General features: G+C 42.7%; 1 protein-coding gene across 1 annotated transcript in view; it reads left to right on the top strand.

The window, feature by feature from the left end:
• The window catches only part of LOC144672193 (scavenger receptor cysteine-rich domain-containing protein DMBT1-like), a 29,642-nt gene extending 13,501 nt beyond the window's left edge, over positions 1 to 16,141 (top strand). Inside the window, exons 4-6 of the mRNA XM_078534011.1 lie at positions 7,908 to 8,216; positions 13,126 to 13,440; positions 15,900 to 16,141. Coding sequence (XP_078390137.1) covers positions 7,908 to 8,216; positions 13,126 to 13,440; positions 15,900 to 16,141 — 866 coding nt within the window. The remainder of the gene's footprint in view (positions 1 to 7,907; positions 8,217 to 13,125; positions 13,441 to 15,899) is intronic.
• The last annotated feature ends 366 nt before the right edge of the window (positions 16,142 to 16,507 follow it).

The following is a 16,507-nucleotide window of genomic DNA, read 5'->3' as shown; positions in this document are numbered from 1 at the left end:
TCTACGTCAACAATTTTCAAATTTTCTGGCGTCCCTTTGAATTTGACGACCCCTTTGCGGCAGTGGCTTGGGTGTAAATGGCGGCGAGCTATTCAAGTGACCATTGACTTCGGTAGGACAGTAAAATGCCGGTAGCACAAGAGTGGGTTGACCGAAATATAATGAAACTATTAGGCTTTTCAATTCTTTCCCTCCAGCAATGAAGGACGAGTCACTGAGATCGGATGGCGCATCTACCTCATTTGTACTTTGATTTTCCAATGAGTACATGGCAACTGAATTAATTCGAGCAAAAATAATGCATTGCCCTTTTCTATTATCACATTCATGTACAAATTAAATACAGATTTTATGAATATTTTGCATTTAATATTTATTCTCTCTCTGTAATTATCGTTCTGTAGTACCTCCTCCCAATTTTCCTGAGTTTCAACTGCGCTTCCAAGCTGAGTTCACACACTAACTTTGAACTGTTTGCTGTGGATAATCTGTTTCTATTAACCGTAAACGGTATTGTTCCTGGCATCAGTCCTGCTGGAACAGAGCTTTCTATCTTTGTGTTCGTCTGAATATCTACCTTCAATCCCCAATCATTGATGTCTCTTTGCTGTTCAGATTAGAATTATTTCTGCTAGCGGTCCGCTCACTCCACATGTACACTCACGGATTTATTTATTTTATTTTTTTTTTGCACGACAGTACGGAAAACCTTCTGTTAAATGATAAGGAAAGGATGTAACTATGGTCTCTGTAAACCAAAAAAAAAAAACAGAAGATGTTAAAACCACTGATTTGGGAAAGTGGTGCCTGTGTTGAGACAAAATTCACGTTTCACACCAGTAAGATTTTGGCACTAATACTGTGAAAGCGTTTTAATTAAAATGAAGTATCCTAAGGAAGATATTTACATGTATATTATTTATGTGAAGATGAAGGTTTGTCAGCCTTTTTCCACATCCTTCATATTTTTTTTATTTTACATAAAATCATGTTGTAGTGAATGAGATATCAGATCTGAACTCCCAATCTCGTTTCCCTTTATTTTGATTTGTGTCAGGCTTTAGGACGCATTCATATCTTGTGCATCCTGTATATGAGGTAATTAATGAAGAGATGTTTGGACTTCCGATCAAGGGGGTTTGTTTTGACCTAGCTGGTGTGCAGTTTCTTCAGGATTGTTGCGACTTCCATTACCCAGGCAATTACAGGATATTCCAACAAACTCCTGACTTATATATTGTAGGAAGGCGCAGCCTTTGTGCTGGGATTTAGGAAATCATGCAAAGGGTTGCAGAAATCCAACTGGTGGCCGGAATCAATGTGAGATGTTCTATAACACGTCAACAGGGAATATAGAGAGTCCAGAAGATCCTTCTGGTTAATTAAAAACCCAAACTAAATTTTGAAAATGTTAACGCACAGGCAATGTTGTGAAACCAACAAATAGAAAGTGACCAAGAAACAGTCAGTCCATCATGTCATCGAGCGCCGAGGGTGCGAGAGGTCAATATACCATCGATACTATGTTAGGGGGACTTTAGATGGTGAGAAGTTTGTCTCCGTAATGGGGCATTCTCGGCATCTCCTGGAAAAACCTTGACCAGTTAATAACATGAGCTTGCGGCTGAGCCTTTATTGGATGCTTTATTCGGAATGCAGAACAGACGAACTCAAAAACCGCGGGATTATGTCTCCCAAAAAGGGACGGGAAATCTACCTTCAGATAATGATGGAAACAGGGGTGTTTGCGAAATGTTTTAACATCAAGTTCCTGCAAACATTATGCTCAAAAAAATACAAAATATTCTTGTTGTTGTTTTTGTGAAATAACGTTCCTGGCCGTTTCATTGTTCTCTTACCCCATGAAAATTAAATTATCCATATTTCATTTCAGGCAGAACAGGGAGCAGTCAGGCTGATCCATCAGGTAATAGCTCTCAATTTTCATATTATCTGATATTTTCCTGTCCACTCTACGTTAATTAAAAATAACTGTCGGAGACAATTACGGTACCGATTTGATCACTGATTAACTCGCTCTCCATATGCCTGTCGGGGAGGAATTGAATGTTTCCTGCCCTCTGATTATGAACATATTTAAGTCCTGTTTAGGGACAATTGCTGCCTAATGCAGAACGACCACGGCTGGGATCCCGGGGAGGAGAATTTCAATAACAACTGATACAGTTTACGATCCCAAATGGGCTGCCAATTCGCAGATTGCAGCCAGACAGAGAGAGATGGTCCGTGACGTTCCAATTCCGGTGGTTGGGGGAGGGTGGGGCTGGCTGGGAGAAGGAGCTTCCCATTTGTACTCTGGCTGGATCTCAATTTCCCCCAATCACTCAGAGAGCTACTACAGTCACATCCATCTCCTGATCTCTGGGGACTAGAATATATTCTGAAAGTATCGACCAGCTGTCCCAGAAGGGATATCTCTCCCACGTATTATCGACTCTTTTAAAGGGGTTCATACTATTTTAACCTTGTGCATTTCATGTTTGATATTTACTCCGGGTTTGAATGGGAGATTGGGCACAGGCCAATATTCCAAATTCTTCTACTCTGACGTGCAGAAAGTTGAAACCGGTTAGCTGGGAAACGCGGGTTCATAGGTTTTATTTCTGCCATCATTATTGTTTTTTTACAGTGGCGATGGCACTGGTGAATGGGGGCAGTCGGTGCGCAGGAAGACTGGAGATTCTCTCGCAGGGGCAGTCGTGGGACTGTGGCTGATTACGGCTGGGACCTGAAGGATGCCACTGTTGTGTGTCGGGAGCTGGGTTGCGGGATAGCGCTTTTAGCACCGGGCGAAGCTCACTTTGGAAAAGGCTCCGGACCCATTGTGACGGCTAATTTTCAGTGCAGCGGGAACGAGGCCACCCTGGTTGAGTGCCGAACAGGACCCCAGGATACGGATGCCTTGACACACAGCAACGATGCCAGCGTGATCTGCTCAGGTACAAATATATTTCCTGCTCTCCTCGCCCGTCGGGTCTGATTTTTTTCCCCTGTTGTAAAGGGGGAAAAGCTATTTTGGGACTGCCCATTGATGCAAAATGAGAGTTCCCGCAGGATATTCCAGTTGGAGTTATTCTCATTTTCAATAAGAATCAATTTTTGTAATAAATTCATGCCAGTAATTGTGTTAATTTTTTTTAAAAATAACAAATAAGCTCACACCGGACTGCCACGTTGTGCCCTGCTTTGCACCGCTGCTGGCTGCTTTCGTGAGGAGATCCAGACCTTCTGAGGAGAGGGAATAATGCTCGGAAAATCCCGCAAGCAAAATACCCTCTCCCTCGCCTGTCGCTCGGATGGTTAGGGATGCTTTTGGGGGATTCAATGAGAGCGAACGCGCAGCCCGGTTGTTCAGTTGCCCGGCTGTTAGATATTTTTTTCTCCCTCCCAGTAGATATTCCATGGCTAACGACCCCGGGGATAACTGACCACATTAGAGCACGCCGGAGTCTTTGATTCAAGCTCATTTGCGGAGTCTCTCTGGAAGCAGGGGAATTCCCTAGATCAAGTTGAAACTTAGGGGGCTGTTCCCACATAGTTCAAGGCACGAATACTTCCGCATGTCTCGCCTGCGCATCTCTGCGGTACCTCTGGTTTCCGAGAGTCCGGAGAAGGGAATATATGGGCCGATATTATACAGATTGTGAAGCGGGAATTGGGGTGGAAGGCTTCAGAGTATAGGCAGAGTCCACGTCAGAGGGCAGCATGGGGAAAAGCTGCAAACAGGATCCCAATGTTAAGTGCCGTGCACGGAACAATTGCAGTGATTAATCAAGCGTTATACTACTGGATGAAAAGCGGAGAGTTCCCCATCCCTGCCCCCAAGAAATCCTGGCACCTGGTAATCATCAGAACAGCTTGATTAGCAATTTAACACTTACCTGGATTTTGTAGCAGAGGCAGCAATTGCGAAAATGAATACGTCTTTTTAAACAAAACTCAGTGGAGATTAATGGGAAACCGCACTTTCTAAATTACTGATCAATGTCGAACTACCTTCAACGGCTTCATTCCTGTCCCTCTTTACGTTGTAAGTTCAGAAGAGGAGTTGTTTGATCATGATTGCTCAGTGCACAGCTCCATTCACAATTCATCAAATTAGGAATCAGCCCAGTTCCACACAGCAAATCCTGGACAACATTCATGCCTCAAATTAATGATAGGTTCCGCTTGATATTCAGATGCTTTCCAATCAAACAGTCCCTCGCCATATTAAACTTGGGGCACATCTTTGACTGATCACTCATCTGCAATACCCATGCAAATGCCGTGTCTACTTGAACATGCCAGAGGCTGAATATTCTGTGAGTCTCGCTCTTCACCTGTTTGAACACAGTTTCTCATGTCCAGGTTCATCGCTAATCGTGGAATCTCCACTTGAACTGTATAGGCGCTGCTGAGGAACTGATGAGCAGCCTTGTCATCCCCAGGCGAAGTTTTGTCTTTGACTGGGGGTTCAGTCACCGCCAACAATCTCCATTCTCTCCCTCAGTTGGTTCGTAAGACTGCATTCTGTATTACGTCAAGGGGGAACGGCAGCACATCCACAAACATTCGCTTCTCCATTTCTCAAAGCCACGGCCTTCTTCTTGCTGTATCAAATTCCATGAACTCCCAATCTACCAGCAATGTGGTAGCCCCTTCACCGCACACAAGGCAGCTGCTTTTAAGAAACGCGGAATAGTCTTCTCAAGCAACAAAGGTTTGACAGTAAATACAGGTCGTGTTAGCGAAGTTCACATCTGTAGATCTTTTGCAAAAATTACACAGAATTACACACTCTCGACAATAAAGCGACTGACTCCGTAGGCCAACTGGTCAATCTCGGGGTTAATGATCTAATCGATCCTCCCCTGCTCCCTAACCGCTTCACCCTCCCCCTAAAACAACACCTCCTCATCTACCTCCATCAATATATGCTGAGGTTGCATTTCCCTCATCTGGTCGTATAACTTAAATACATCCATGTCAATCACCACATTGAATGTTCCACATTCTGACAACTATCCAGTAAAAACATTTCTCCTGAATGCATTTGGCAATTTTAGTAGTTTTTTTTTTAAGGTTGCAAGTGTGGAAATAGCCCAAAGTTAGTGATCGTCTATCCAGATAATTTATTCAATCGTCATAAAGTTCTTTATCATGTCGGTGCTTGGGTTACCTTCTGTAGTGAAAACAAATGTACGCAGGCAATTCATTTCCCTTCCACAAACCTTCCTCGTAGAACTGTCAAAATCTACGTCAACAATTTTCAAATTTTCTGGCGTCCCTTTGAATTTGACGACCCCTTTGCGGCAGTGGCTTGGGTGTAAATGGCGGCGAGCTATTCAAGTGACCATTGACTTCGGTAGGACAGTAAAATGCCGGTAGCACAAGAGTGGGTTGACCGAAATATAATGAAACTATTAGGCTTTTCAATTCTTTCCCTCCAGCAATGAAGGACGAGTCACTGAGATCGGATGGCGCATCTACCTCATTTGTACTTTGATTTTCCAATGAGTACATGGCAACTGAATTAATTCGAGCAAAAATAATGCATTGCCCTTTTCTATTATCACATTCATGTACAAATTAAATACAGATTTTATGAATATTTTGCATTTAATATTTATTCTCTCTCTGTAATTATCGTTCTGTAGTACCTCCTCCCAATTTTCCTGAGTTTCAACTGCGCTTCCAAGCTGAGTTCACACACTAACTTTGAACTGTTTGCTGTGGATAATCTGTTTCTATTAACCGTAAACGGTATTGTTCCTGGCATCAGTCCTGCTGGAACAGAGCTTTCTATCTTTGTGTTCGTCTGAATATCTACCTTCAATCCCCAATCATTGATGTCTCTTTGCTGTTCAGATTAGAATTATTTCTGCTAGCGGTCCGCTCACTCCACATGTACACTCACGGATTTATTTATTTTATTTTTTTTTTGCACGACAGTACGGAAAACCTTCTGTTAAATGATAAGGAAAGGATGTAACTATGGTCTCTGTAAACCAAAAAAAAAAACAGAAGATGTTAAAACCACTGATTTGGGAAAGTGGTGCCTGTGTTGAGACAAAATTCACGTTTCACACCAGTAAGATTTTGGCACTAATACTGTGAAAGCGTTTTAATTAAAATGAAGTATCCTAAGGAAGATATTTACATGTATATTATTTATGTGAAGATGAAGGTTTGTCAGCCTTTTTCCACATCCTTCATATTTTTTTTATTTTACATAAAATCATGTTGTAGTGAATGAGATATCAGATCTGAACTCCCAATCTCGTTTCCCTTTATTTTGATTTGTGTCAGGCTTTAGGACGCATTCATATCTTGTGCATCCTGTATATGAGGTAATTAATGAAGAGATGTTTGGACTTCCGATCAAGGGGGTTTGTTTTGACCTAGCTGGTGTGCAGTTTCTTCAGGATTGTTGCGACTTCCATTACCCAGGCAATTACAGGATATTCCAACAAACTCCTGACTTATATATTGTAGGAAGGCGCAGCCTTTGTGCTGGGATTTAGGAAATCATGCAAAGGGTTGCAGAAATCCAACTGGTGGCCGGAATCAATGTGAGATGTTCTATAACACGTCAACAGGGAATATAGAGAGTCCAGAAGATCCTTCTGGTTAATTAAAAACCCAAACTAAATTTTGAAAATGTTAACGCACAGGCAATGTTGTGAAACCAACAAATAGAAAGTGACCAAGAAACAGTCAGTCCATCATGTCATCGAGCGCCGAGGGTGCGAGAGGTCAATATACCATCGATACTATGTTAGGGGGACTTTAGATGGTGAGAAGTTTGTCTCCGTAATGGGGCATTCTCGGCATCTCCTGGAAAAAACCTTGACCAGTTAATAACATGAGCTTGCGGCTGAGCCTTTATTGGATGCTTTATTCGGAATGCAGAACAGACGAACTCAAAAACCGCGGGATTATGTCTCCCAAAAAGGGACGGGAAATCTACCTTCAGATAATGATGGAAACAGGGGTGTTTGCGAAATGTTTTAACATCAAGTTCCTGCAAACATTATGCTCAAAAAAATACAAAATATTCTTGTTGTTGTTTTTGTGAAATAACGTTCCTGGCCGTTTCATTGTTCTCTTACCCCATGAAAATTAAATTATCCATATTTCATTTCAGGCAGAACAGGGAGCAGTCAGGCTGATCCATCAGGTAATAGCTCTCAATTTTCATATTATCTGATATTTTCCTGTCCACTCTACGTTAATTAAAAATAGCTGTCGGAGACAATTACGGTACCGATTTGATCACTGATTAACTCGCTCTCCATATGCCTGTCGGGGAGGAATTGAATGTTTCCTGCCCTCTGATTATGAACATATTTAAGTCCTGTTTAGGGACAATTGCTGCCTAATGCAGAACGACCACGGCTGGGATCCCGGAGAGGAGAATTTCAATAACAACTGATACAGTTTACGATCCCAAATGGGCTGCCAATTCGCAGATTGCAGCCAGACAGAGAGAGATGGTCCGTGACGTTCCAATTCCGGTGGTTGGGGGAGGGTGGGGCTGGCTGGGAGAAGGAGCTTCCCATTTGTACTCTGGCTGGATCTCAATTTCCCCCAATCACTCAGAGAGCTACTACAGTCACATCCATCTCCTGATCTCTGGGGACTAGAATATATTCTGAAAGTATCGACCAGCTGTCCCAGAAGGGATATCTCTCCCACGTATTATCGACTCTTTTAAAGGGGTTCATACTATTTTAACCTTGTGCATTTCATGTTTGATATTTACTCCGGGTTTGAATGGGAGATTGGGCACAGGCCAATATTCCAAATTCTTCTACTCTGACGTGCAGAAAGTTGAAACCGGTTAGCTGGGAAACGCGGGTTTCATAGGTTTTATTTCTGCCATCATTATTGTTTTTTTACAGTGGCGATGGCACTGGTGAATGGGGGCAGTCGGTGCGCAGGAAGACTGGAGATTCTCTCGCAGGGGCAGTCGTGGACTGTGGCTGATTACGGCTGGGACCTGAAGGATGCCACTGTTGTGTGTCGGGAGCTGGGTTGCGGGATAGCGCTTTTAGCACCGGGCGAAGCTCACTTTGGAAAAGGCTCCGGACCCATTGTGACGGCTAATTTTCAGTGCAGCGGGAACGAGGCCACCCTGGTTGAGTGCCGAACAGGACCCCAGGATACGGATGCCTTGACACACAGCAACGATGCCAGCGTGATCTGCTCAGGTACAAATATATTTCCTGCTCTCCTCGCCCGTCGGGTCTGATTTTTTTCCCCTGTTGTAAAGGGGGAAAAGCTATTTTGGGACTGCCCATTGATGCAAAATGAGAGTTCCCGCAGGATATTCCAGTTGGAGTTATTCTCATTTTCAATAAGAATCAATTTTTGTAATAAATTCATGCCAGTAATTGTGTTAATTTTTTTTAAAAATAACAAATAAGCTCACACCGGACTGCCACGTTGTGCCCTGCTTTGCACCGCTGCTGGCTGCTTTCGTGAGGAGATCCAGACCTTCTGAGGAGAGGGAATAATGCTCGGAAAATCCCGCAAGCAAAATACCCTCTCCCTCGCCTGTCGCTCGGATGGTTAGGGATGCTTTTGGGGGATTCAATGAGAGCGAACGCGCAGCCCGGTTGTTCAGTTGCCCGGCTGTTAGATATTTTTTTCTCCCTCCCAGTAGATATTCCATGGCTAACGACCCCGGGGATAACTGACCACATTAGAGCACGCCGGAGTCTTTGATTCAAGCTCATTTGCGGAGTCTCTCTGGAAGCAGGGGAATTCCCTAGATCAAGTTGAAACTTAGGGGGCTGTTCCCACATAGTTCAAGGCACGAATACTTCCGCATGTCTCGCCTGCGCATCTCTGCGGTACCTCTGGTTTCCGAGAGTCCGGAGAAGGGAATATATGGGCCGATATTATACAGATTGTGAAGCGGGAATTGGGGTGGAAGGCTTCAGAGTATAGGCAGAGTCCACGTCAGAGGGCAGCATGGGGAAAAGCTGCAAACAGGATCCCAATGTTAAGTGCCGTGCACGGAACAATTGCAGTGATTAATCAAGCGTTATACTACTGGATGAAAAGCGGAGAGTTCCCCATCCCTGCCCCCAAGAAATCCTGGCACCTGGTAATCATCAGAACAGCTTGATTAGCAATTTAACACTTACCTGGATTTTGTAGCAGAGGGCAGCAATTGCGAAAATGAATACGTCTTTTTAAACAAAACTCAGTGGAGATTAATGGGAAACCGCACTTTCTAAATTACTGATCAATGTCGAACTACCTTCAACGGCTTCATTCCTGTCCCTCTTTACGTTGTAAGTTCAGAAGAGGAGTTGTTTGATCATGATTGCTCAGTGCACAGCTCCATTCACAATTCATCAAATTAGGAATCAGCCCAGTTCCACACAGCAAATCCTGGACAACATTCATGCCTCAAATTAATGATAGGTTCCGCTTGATATTCAGATGCTTTCCAATCAAACAGTCCCTCGCCATATTAAACTTGGGGCACATCTTTGACTGATCACTCATCTGCAATACCCATGCAAATGCCGTGTCTACTTGAACATGCCAGAGGCTGAATATTCTGTGAGTCTCGCTCTTCACCTGTTTGAACACAGTTTCTCATGTCCAGGTTCATCGCTAATCGTGGAATCTCCACTTGAACTGTATAGGCGCTGCTGAGGAACTGATGAGCAGCCTTGTCATCCCCAGGCGAAGTTTTGTCTTTGACTGGGGGTTCAGTCACCGCCAACAATCTCCATTCTCTCCCTCAGTTGGTTCGTAAGACTGCATTCTGTATTACGTCAAGGGGGAACGGCAGCACATCCACAAACATTCGCTTCTCCATTTCTCAAAGCCACGGCCTTCTTCTTGCTGTATCAAATTCCATGAACTCCCAATCTACCAGCAATGTGGTAGCCCCTTCACCGCACACAAGGCAGCTGCTTTTAAGAAACGCGGAATAGTCTTCTCAAGCAACAAAGGTTTGACAGTAAATACAGGTCGTGTTAGCGAAGTTCACATCTGTAGATCTTTTGCAAAAATTACACAGAATTACACACTCTCGACAATAAAGCGACTGACTCCGTAGGCCAACTGGTCAATCTCGGGGTTAATGATCTAATCGATCCTCCCCCGCTCCCTAACCGCTTCACCCTCCCCCTAAAACAACACCTCCTCATCTACCTCCATCAATATATGCTGAGGTTGCATTTCCCTCATCTGGTCGTATAACTTAAATACATCCATGTCAATCACCACATTGAATGTTCCACATTCTGACAACTATCCAGTAAAAACATTTCTCCTGAATGCATTTGGCAATTTTAGTAGTTTTTTTTTTAAGGTTGCAAGTGTGGAAATAGCCCAAAGTTAGTGATCGTCTATCCAGATAATTTATTCAATCGTCATAAAGTTCTTTATCATGTCGGTGCTTGGGTTACCTTCTGTAGTGAAAACAAATGTACGCAGGCAATTCATTTCCCTTCCACAAACCTTCCTCGTAGAACTGTCAAAATCTACGTCAACAATTTTCAAATTTTCTGGCGTCCCTTTGAATTTGACGACCCCTTTGCGGCAGTGGCTTGGGTGTAAATGGCGGCGAGCTATTCAAGTGACCATTGACTTCGGTAGGACAGTAAAATGCCGGTAGCACAAGAGTGGGTTGACCGAAATATAATGAAACTATTAGGCTTTTCAATTCTTTCCCTCCAGCAATGAAGGACGAGTCACTGAGATCGGATGGCGCATCTACCTCATTTGTACTTTGATTTTCCAATGAGTACATGGCAACTGAATTAATTCGAGCAAAAATAATGCATTGCCCTTTTCTATTATCACATTCATGTACAAATTAAATACAGATTTTATGAATATTTTGCATTTAATATTTATTCTCTCTCTGTAATTATCGTTCTGTAGTACCTCCTCCCAATTTTCCTGAGTTTCAACTGCGCTTCCAAGCTGAGTTCACACACTAACTTTGAACTGTTTGCTGTGGATAATCTGTTTCTATTAACCGTAAACGGTATTGTTCCTGGCATCAGTCCTGCTGGAACAGAGCTTTCTATCTTTGTGTTCGTCTGAATATCTACCTTCAATCCCCAATCATTGATGTCTCTTTGCTGTTCAGATTAGAATTATTTCTGCTAGCGGTCCGCTCACTCCACATGTACACTCACGGATTTATTATCTTTTTTTTTTGCACGACAGTACGGGAAGCCTTCTGTTAAATGATAAGGAAACGATGTAACTATGGTTTCTGCAAACCAAAAAAAAAAACAGAAGATGCTAAAACCACTGATTTGGGAAAGTGGTGCCTGTGTTGAGACAAAATTCACGTTTCACACCAGTAAGATTTTAGCACTAATACTGTGAAAGCGAAAGACAGAGACAACATTCGTTAATGGATAAACGGTCCATGAACAACAATGGTAACCATTATGGAAGGCCGTGATCTGATACTCTGTTATCCAAACATCTCTATGTATCCGGCAGTGCAATTGCTTTTCTGGATGAAATGAAACATAATTATTGAGGTTCATGTTTGTTTTTATCTCTTCTCCCCTACGTTATACGACGTAATTCAAGCTACGTGGTGGAAGGTTACTGGCAATTAATTGCCGAGGCCAGTGCAGACTGGTCCGGTGCAATGACGTTGCTTTATCATCGCCTTTCTCTGAACTGATTAAACCAGATATGAGGGCCGAATGAGGATGAGAGAGAATAAAAATGGAGTATCGATGTCTTCCCATTAATTTGCACATTGATTATCAAGTTAACACTTGGAAGACTGGGAAAATTCTGGGGAGCCCGAACTGCACTCCTTATATGATCAGCGTATTCAATCTAAGGCTTGGTGATCAGAACTGTACATGGTTATCCATGGATCCGTTCCTTTAAATTCTAGCTCTCAATATCTTTAAAATGGTCAAATAGAGCGAGCTATTTTATTATTCCCTTGTTTGTGACCGTTAGATTTTACTGACCTGTTCGAAAGGACCATGAACATTGCTTTACACTTCCAGTGTTCGTACCTTTTCCAGAGGAAGATATTCCCCGATCGATCATTTTATGCCTCAGGTTGTTTTGTGTCTTTGTTCATCAATGTGTTTCATTGACGAAATGACAAACTCCAGCAGAACAATTGTAAACTCTAAAGATTCGAGGACAAGTTAGGATTCCTGGATTAATCTGAACGATGTTCTGGCCCGCCACAGTGTCTCCAATATGTTTAGTTCCAGTCGCCAGGTGACAGGGAAGAGTTAAGCCCTGGAATTTTTATGAAGAGAAAGCTGCAATCGCTTCCATTTAAGTAGGTGTTGTGAAGAGTGGGTCGTATAAATTCAAGAGAGGGGATTGCAAAGTGAGCGGCCAGAGGTAGTGAAAGCAGGTAATTTGGGACGTTGAGAAAAGATATATATTTCAACCTATTAAATAGAACTCGATAGAAAATGCAGAAGGGAAGAGAAAAGCTGTTTTTGGTGATCGGATGTTTTCTCGCAGGGATTGTTGGGTTGGGGTTTGGGGTGGGGGTGTTCGATGCCACCTGATGTAGTTTATATTTGGAAATTAGTACCAATTAGTACCATCTGTGAAAAGTCACACTCCGGTTGATCTTCATTAATGAGATCGATCGCCTGCTCATCGAAAGTGTGCCGGTGTGTTGGGTTGAAGGATGGTATGGTTGGAGGGAAAGGGTCACAGTACCTTTGCTTCATTCAGTTTAGGCAGAATGTTAGTGGTCTTCATAGGCCGCGTCTCGGTCTCTGCTTTCTGGACGGGAATCGGGGTAAGAATGATATGGGAACCTAGGAAGTTGGCTGCTGGAAGAGCAGAAGGTGCTTGACATCAAAGTGCACATCTCTCTCAATAGATGCATAGCCAAGTTCTCTCTGCAGATAGAGTGCGTGTTTGGAACACGAAACTGAGGTCGCAATAACTCTAAGTGTGTTAAAGGATGCATATGTCCACTTTACAAGCAATAACTTGTGGAGGAAGATGGGGTTTAGCTTAATTGGTATTGTGCCGGAACGAAACCATTAACGGAAGGCATCATGAGGGTTTTGCTTAAACAGATACCCACAAAATTGAAAATGATTGGTGCTATCATGAATTGTTTTTACTCAGATGACAGGCTTCCCAGACTAATATCTGGGGATTCCCAATGCTCGGGCAGACTGGAGATACGGTTCGGTAGAACCTGGAGAACAGTGTGTGATATGCACTGGGATTGGAATGACGCCAGTGTGGTCTGCCATCAGCTTCAGTGTGGAGTCGCCGTGTCGGTGGGAAAAGTGGCTTTTTTTGGAGAAGGCACTGGACTTCTAGGGAGCGATAAATTTGAATGTAACGGCAATGAGACAAGACTGACAGACTGTCCAAGCTCTCCAGTAAATCAAATCGATTGCACCCACATGAACGATGTCAGCCTGAGCTGTTCAAGTGAGTAGAATGATTCCGAAAGACGAAAAATCTTTCTGCTGCCTTTTTCAGAAACTGAGAAACTTCCATTGCTGTCTACTTCTAACATTTTCATTCCTAAACACATCTTTCTATTTCACTGTCGCGTTTTATTGTTCTGGAATAACGTAATTATTTGTCAGTCAGTAACTTCTACATTATCTGAGATTAGCACATTATTCTTGCTATTTTAATGCATGCACCATGCATAGGTTTATCATTCACATTTGAAAAAAAAATCTATTATGTTTTATTAAAAAACATCCAAACTGTGGAGGCAAAGTAAGTTTATCATCCCCAGAACCATATGTTGAAGCATTTCTGCACTTTTCTAAAGCCGTCAAACCATCCATAATGTATATAGCTGATAAATGGACAGAGTAATCCAGTTGAGGCCGAAGTGAATCATGACATATTCCCTGCAGTGTACTCCGTGCCTTAGTTATAAACCAAATAACCCACAACTGTAATAGCCATTATGCAACCTGCTCTGTCTGCAATCATTTCTACCCATTCACCCAAGGTTCCACAGCTGCTGAAACTCCTTTAGAAATGATCCCATTCTACATTGTTCCTTCTACGAGTCTAACGTTTTCCAATCTTGCTCCACTTGATGACACTCTCAGTTCTAAAGCACAAGGCCTGGTACAAGCCCGAGTCAAGTTATTTAGCAGAGCAGTCAAGTCTGAGAATGAAGTGCAGTGCTGCGGGAATGCTGGCCTCTATTAATTGTCGTGTTGCAGGTGAGAGATAAAGTCGATGCCATAACTGCTTTCTTCAGTGGCGGTTAATAAAAGTATTAACAATGACTCTACGTTCAGGGAAACCAGGGAATCTTCCCAGGTGTCCTATCCAATATTATCCCTTGATCAATATCAAACAATGCAGCTCATCTGGTCATTATCACACGACTGTTTGTGCGATTTTACTGCGCCCATGATGGCTGTGGCGTTACTTAAATTGCAACAGTGACGACACTCACGATTCAAATAAATGACTGTAACTTGCGTTGAGACATCCGTTAGTTTAGAGAGAAAAAGGTTATCTACTTAAATATGCATTTTTTTTTACTACCGACAAAAGTGGGCCAACCGATACTTCTTTGAGCTGAATTTCATGTGGCACATCCCCCTCCGTTATAACAACTTGTCTGTGTTCGATTGAATTTTATCCTGTTCACAGTATACAACACTTAAAAATTCCGTCTAATTTTAATTTAAAAAATGAAAATGTTCCTCTTACAATCAAGTCTCGGTGGCTAATATATATCAACGGAAAATCAGGGTTTCTAGCCAGGTGGAATGTTCCGTTCCTCCGGCCTGGAAAAAAAAACGCTGAACGCGGCATCCTGTTCCTTTCCAACAGCAATTCCACCTCCAAGCAGCCATTTTTCATTTTATTCCAGAGGCTCGAACCGTTCTGACAAGCATCATTCGTGGCCAATTACCGAAGGTCATTTGAAAGTCCACCAAAACCACATCCACCACATTGCCCCCATTAACACTATCAGTAACCTCTTCAAATTACACCAGCAAATCCGTCCAATGCGATTGTCCCTTAACAAATCCTCCCTAGTTTGATAAGTAACCCTCAAGTTTTTCAACTGGCTGTTACTTCTTCCCCAAGGTATATTTTCCATGAAAAAAGAGGCTTTCCCACAGCCAATATTAAACTTACTGTTCTGTAGTTACTGCGTTTATCTTTACACCCTTTGTTGAACAAGGGTGTAATATTTGGATACTTCAGTTATTGGTGTTGAAGAATGATTGGAACATTATGGCCATTATCTGGCGATTTCAGCTCTGACATTGGACATGCTCCACTAGTAAATCGCATCCACTCCATGTGTCTTGTCAAATACAACAGCAGTTACCCAAGATAATTCGTCCTCATTATAAATATCTAGCCATTCCATTGTGTAATCTGTTTATTCTTAGCCCATCATTGAGCAGCATTTTCTTCCTTGGCAATAATATTCTCAAAATGCTCACTCAGCACCTGAGCCATAACATCAGCATTCATATGCCGATTTCCTTACTGATGTCGGCTTAGTGCCTACATAAGACTGTAATATGCCGTTTTATGTTAGTGGGAGTGTATTATACGCTCTGGGAATTGTACATTAATCGTGGATCTCACTTGCATTATCCAAATTCAATATAGTTTGCTTTTTTTTTTCTCTGCCTCACCTTAATCCCCATATCTTTTATCACCCAGGGAGACTTGGCGTTTTTGCATTTTCCTGCACCTGTCTAAGCCAATTGTCCATCATCGCTCCTGAATCATTATTAGTGGTGGCTAACTGCGCCTGCCCGTCACGAAAGTTATTTACCACAATGTATGTTCACAAAACTGAACGGTAAATCTAATTACGGGCCTATTACATTCCCTGTTACTGTAATCCTGAATAACACCACTTTAGTTCCATATTCCTATTCTAGTTTTCTCAGCACTTTGGTTTTCCTCTTTACCATTATCTGCCCGTTCACAAATCCCTGCAAATTCGTTCATAACTGCCCAGCCAATAAACCAGACGGACATCACCCCTGGATTTTTTCAGGTGAAACAAATGAAAACATCCATTGGTCCTTGGTGTTTTGTTCACAACACCCTTAAACTTCATCTGCAGGACTACATTCCTCTTCCTACCTCTGTCATCGCTCCAGTAACGGAGCACGACTGATGACTGTTCACCCTCCCGCCTCTGAGCGCTCGGAGGCTCCCAGTGATATGCTTCACCTTGGCATCTGGGTCAACCATTTAAGTGAACAATTATTGTCCCGGTTACATTGAATAAAATGTACCTTATTTTGTTGAACTTTAACCGTTCCTCTCAATGGCTTTCTTCTTGTAGATGAAAGTTGGTCACTGAGACTGACGAATGGGGGGAGCCGCTGTGATGGTCGGGTGGACATTTACCACAACGGTCGCTGGGGCAGAGTACAGGACAGCCTCTGGGACATCAATGATGCTAACGTGGTCTGCAGGCAACTAGGATGTGGTGTCGCAATTGCTGCTTATAACTTTTCAAAGTATGGAGAGAGTGAAG

The sequence above is a fragment of the Cetorhinus maximus genome, chromosome 36 (genome assembly GCF_964194155.1).
Source record: "Cetorhinus maximus chromosome 36, sCetMax3.hap1.1, whole genome shotgun sequence".
In the NCBI taxonomy this organism is placed as follows: Eukaryota; Metazoa; Chordata; class Chondrichthyes; order Lamniformes; family Cetorhinidae; genus Cetorhinus; species Cetorhinus maximus.
Note: the sequence above shows the minus strand (reverse complement) of the source record. Positions and strands in the feature narration are given on the sequence as shown.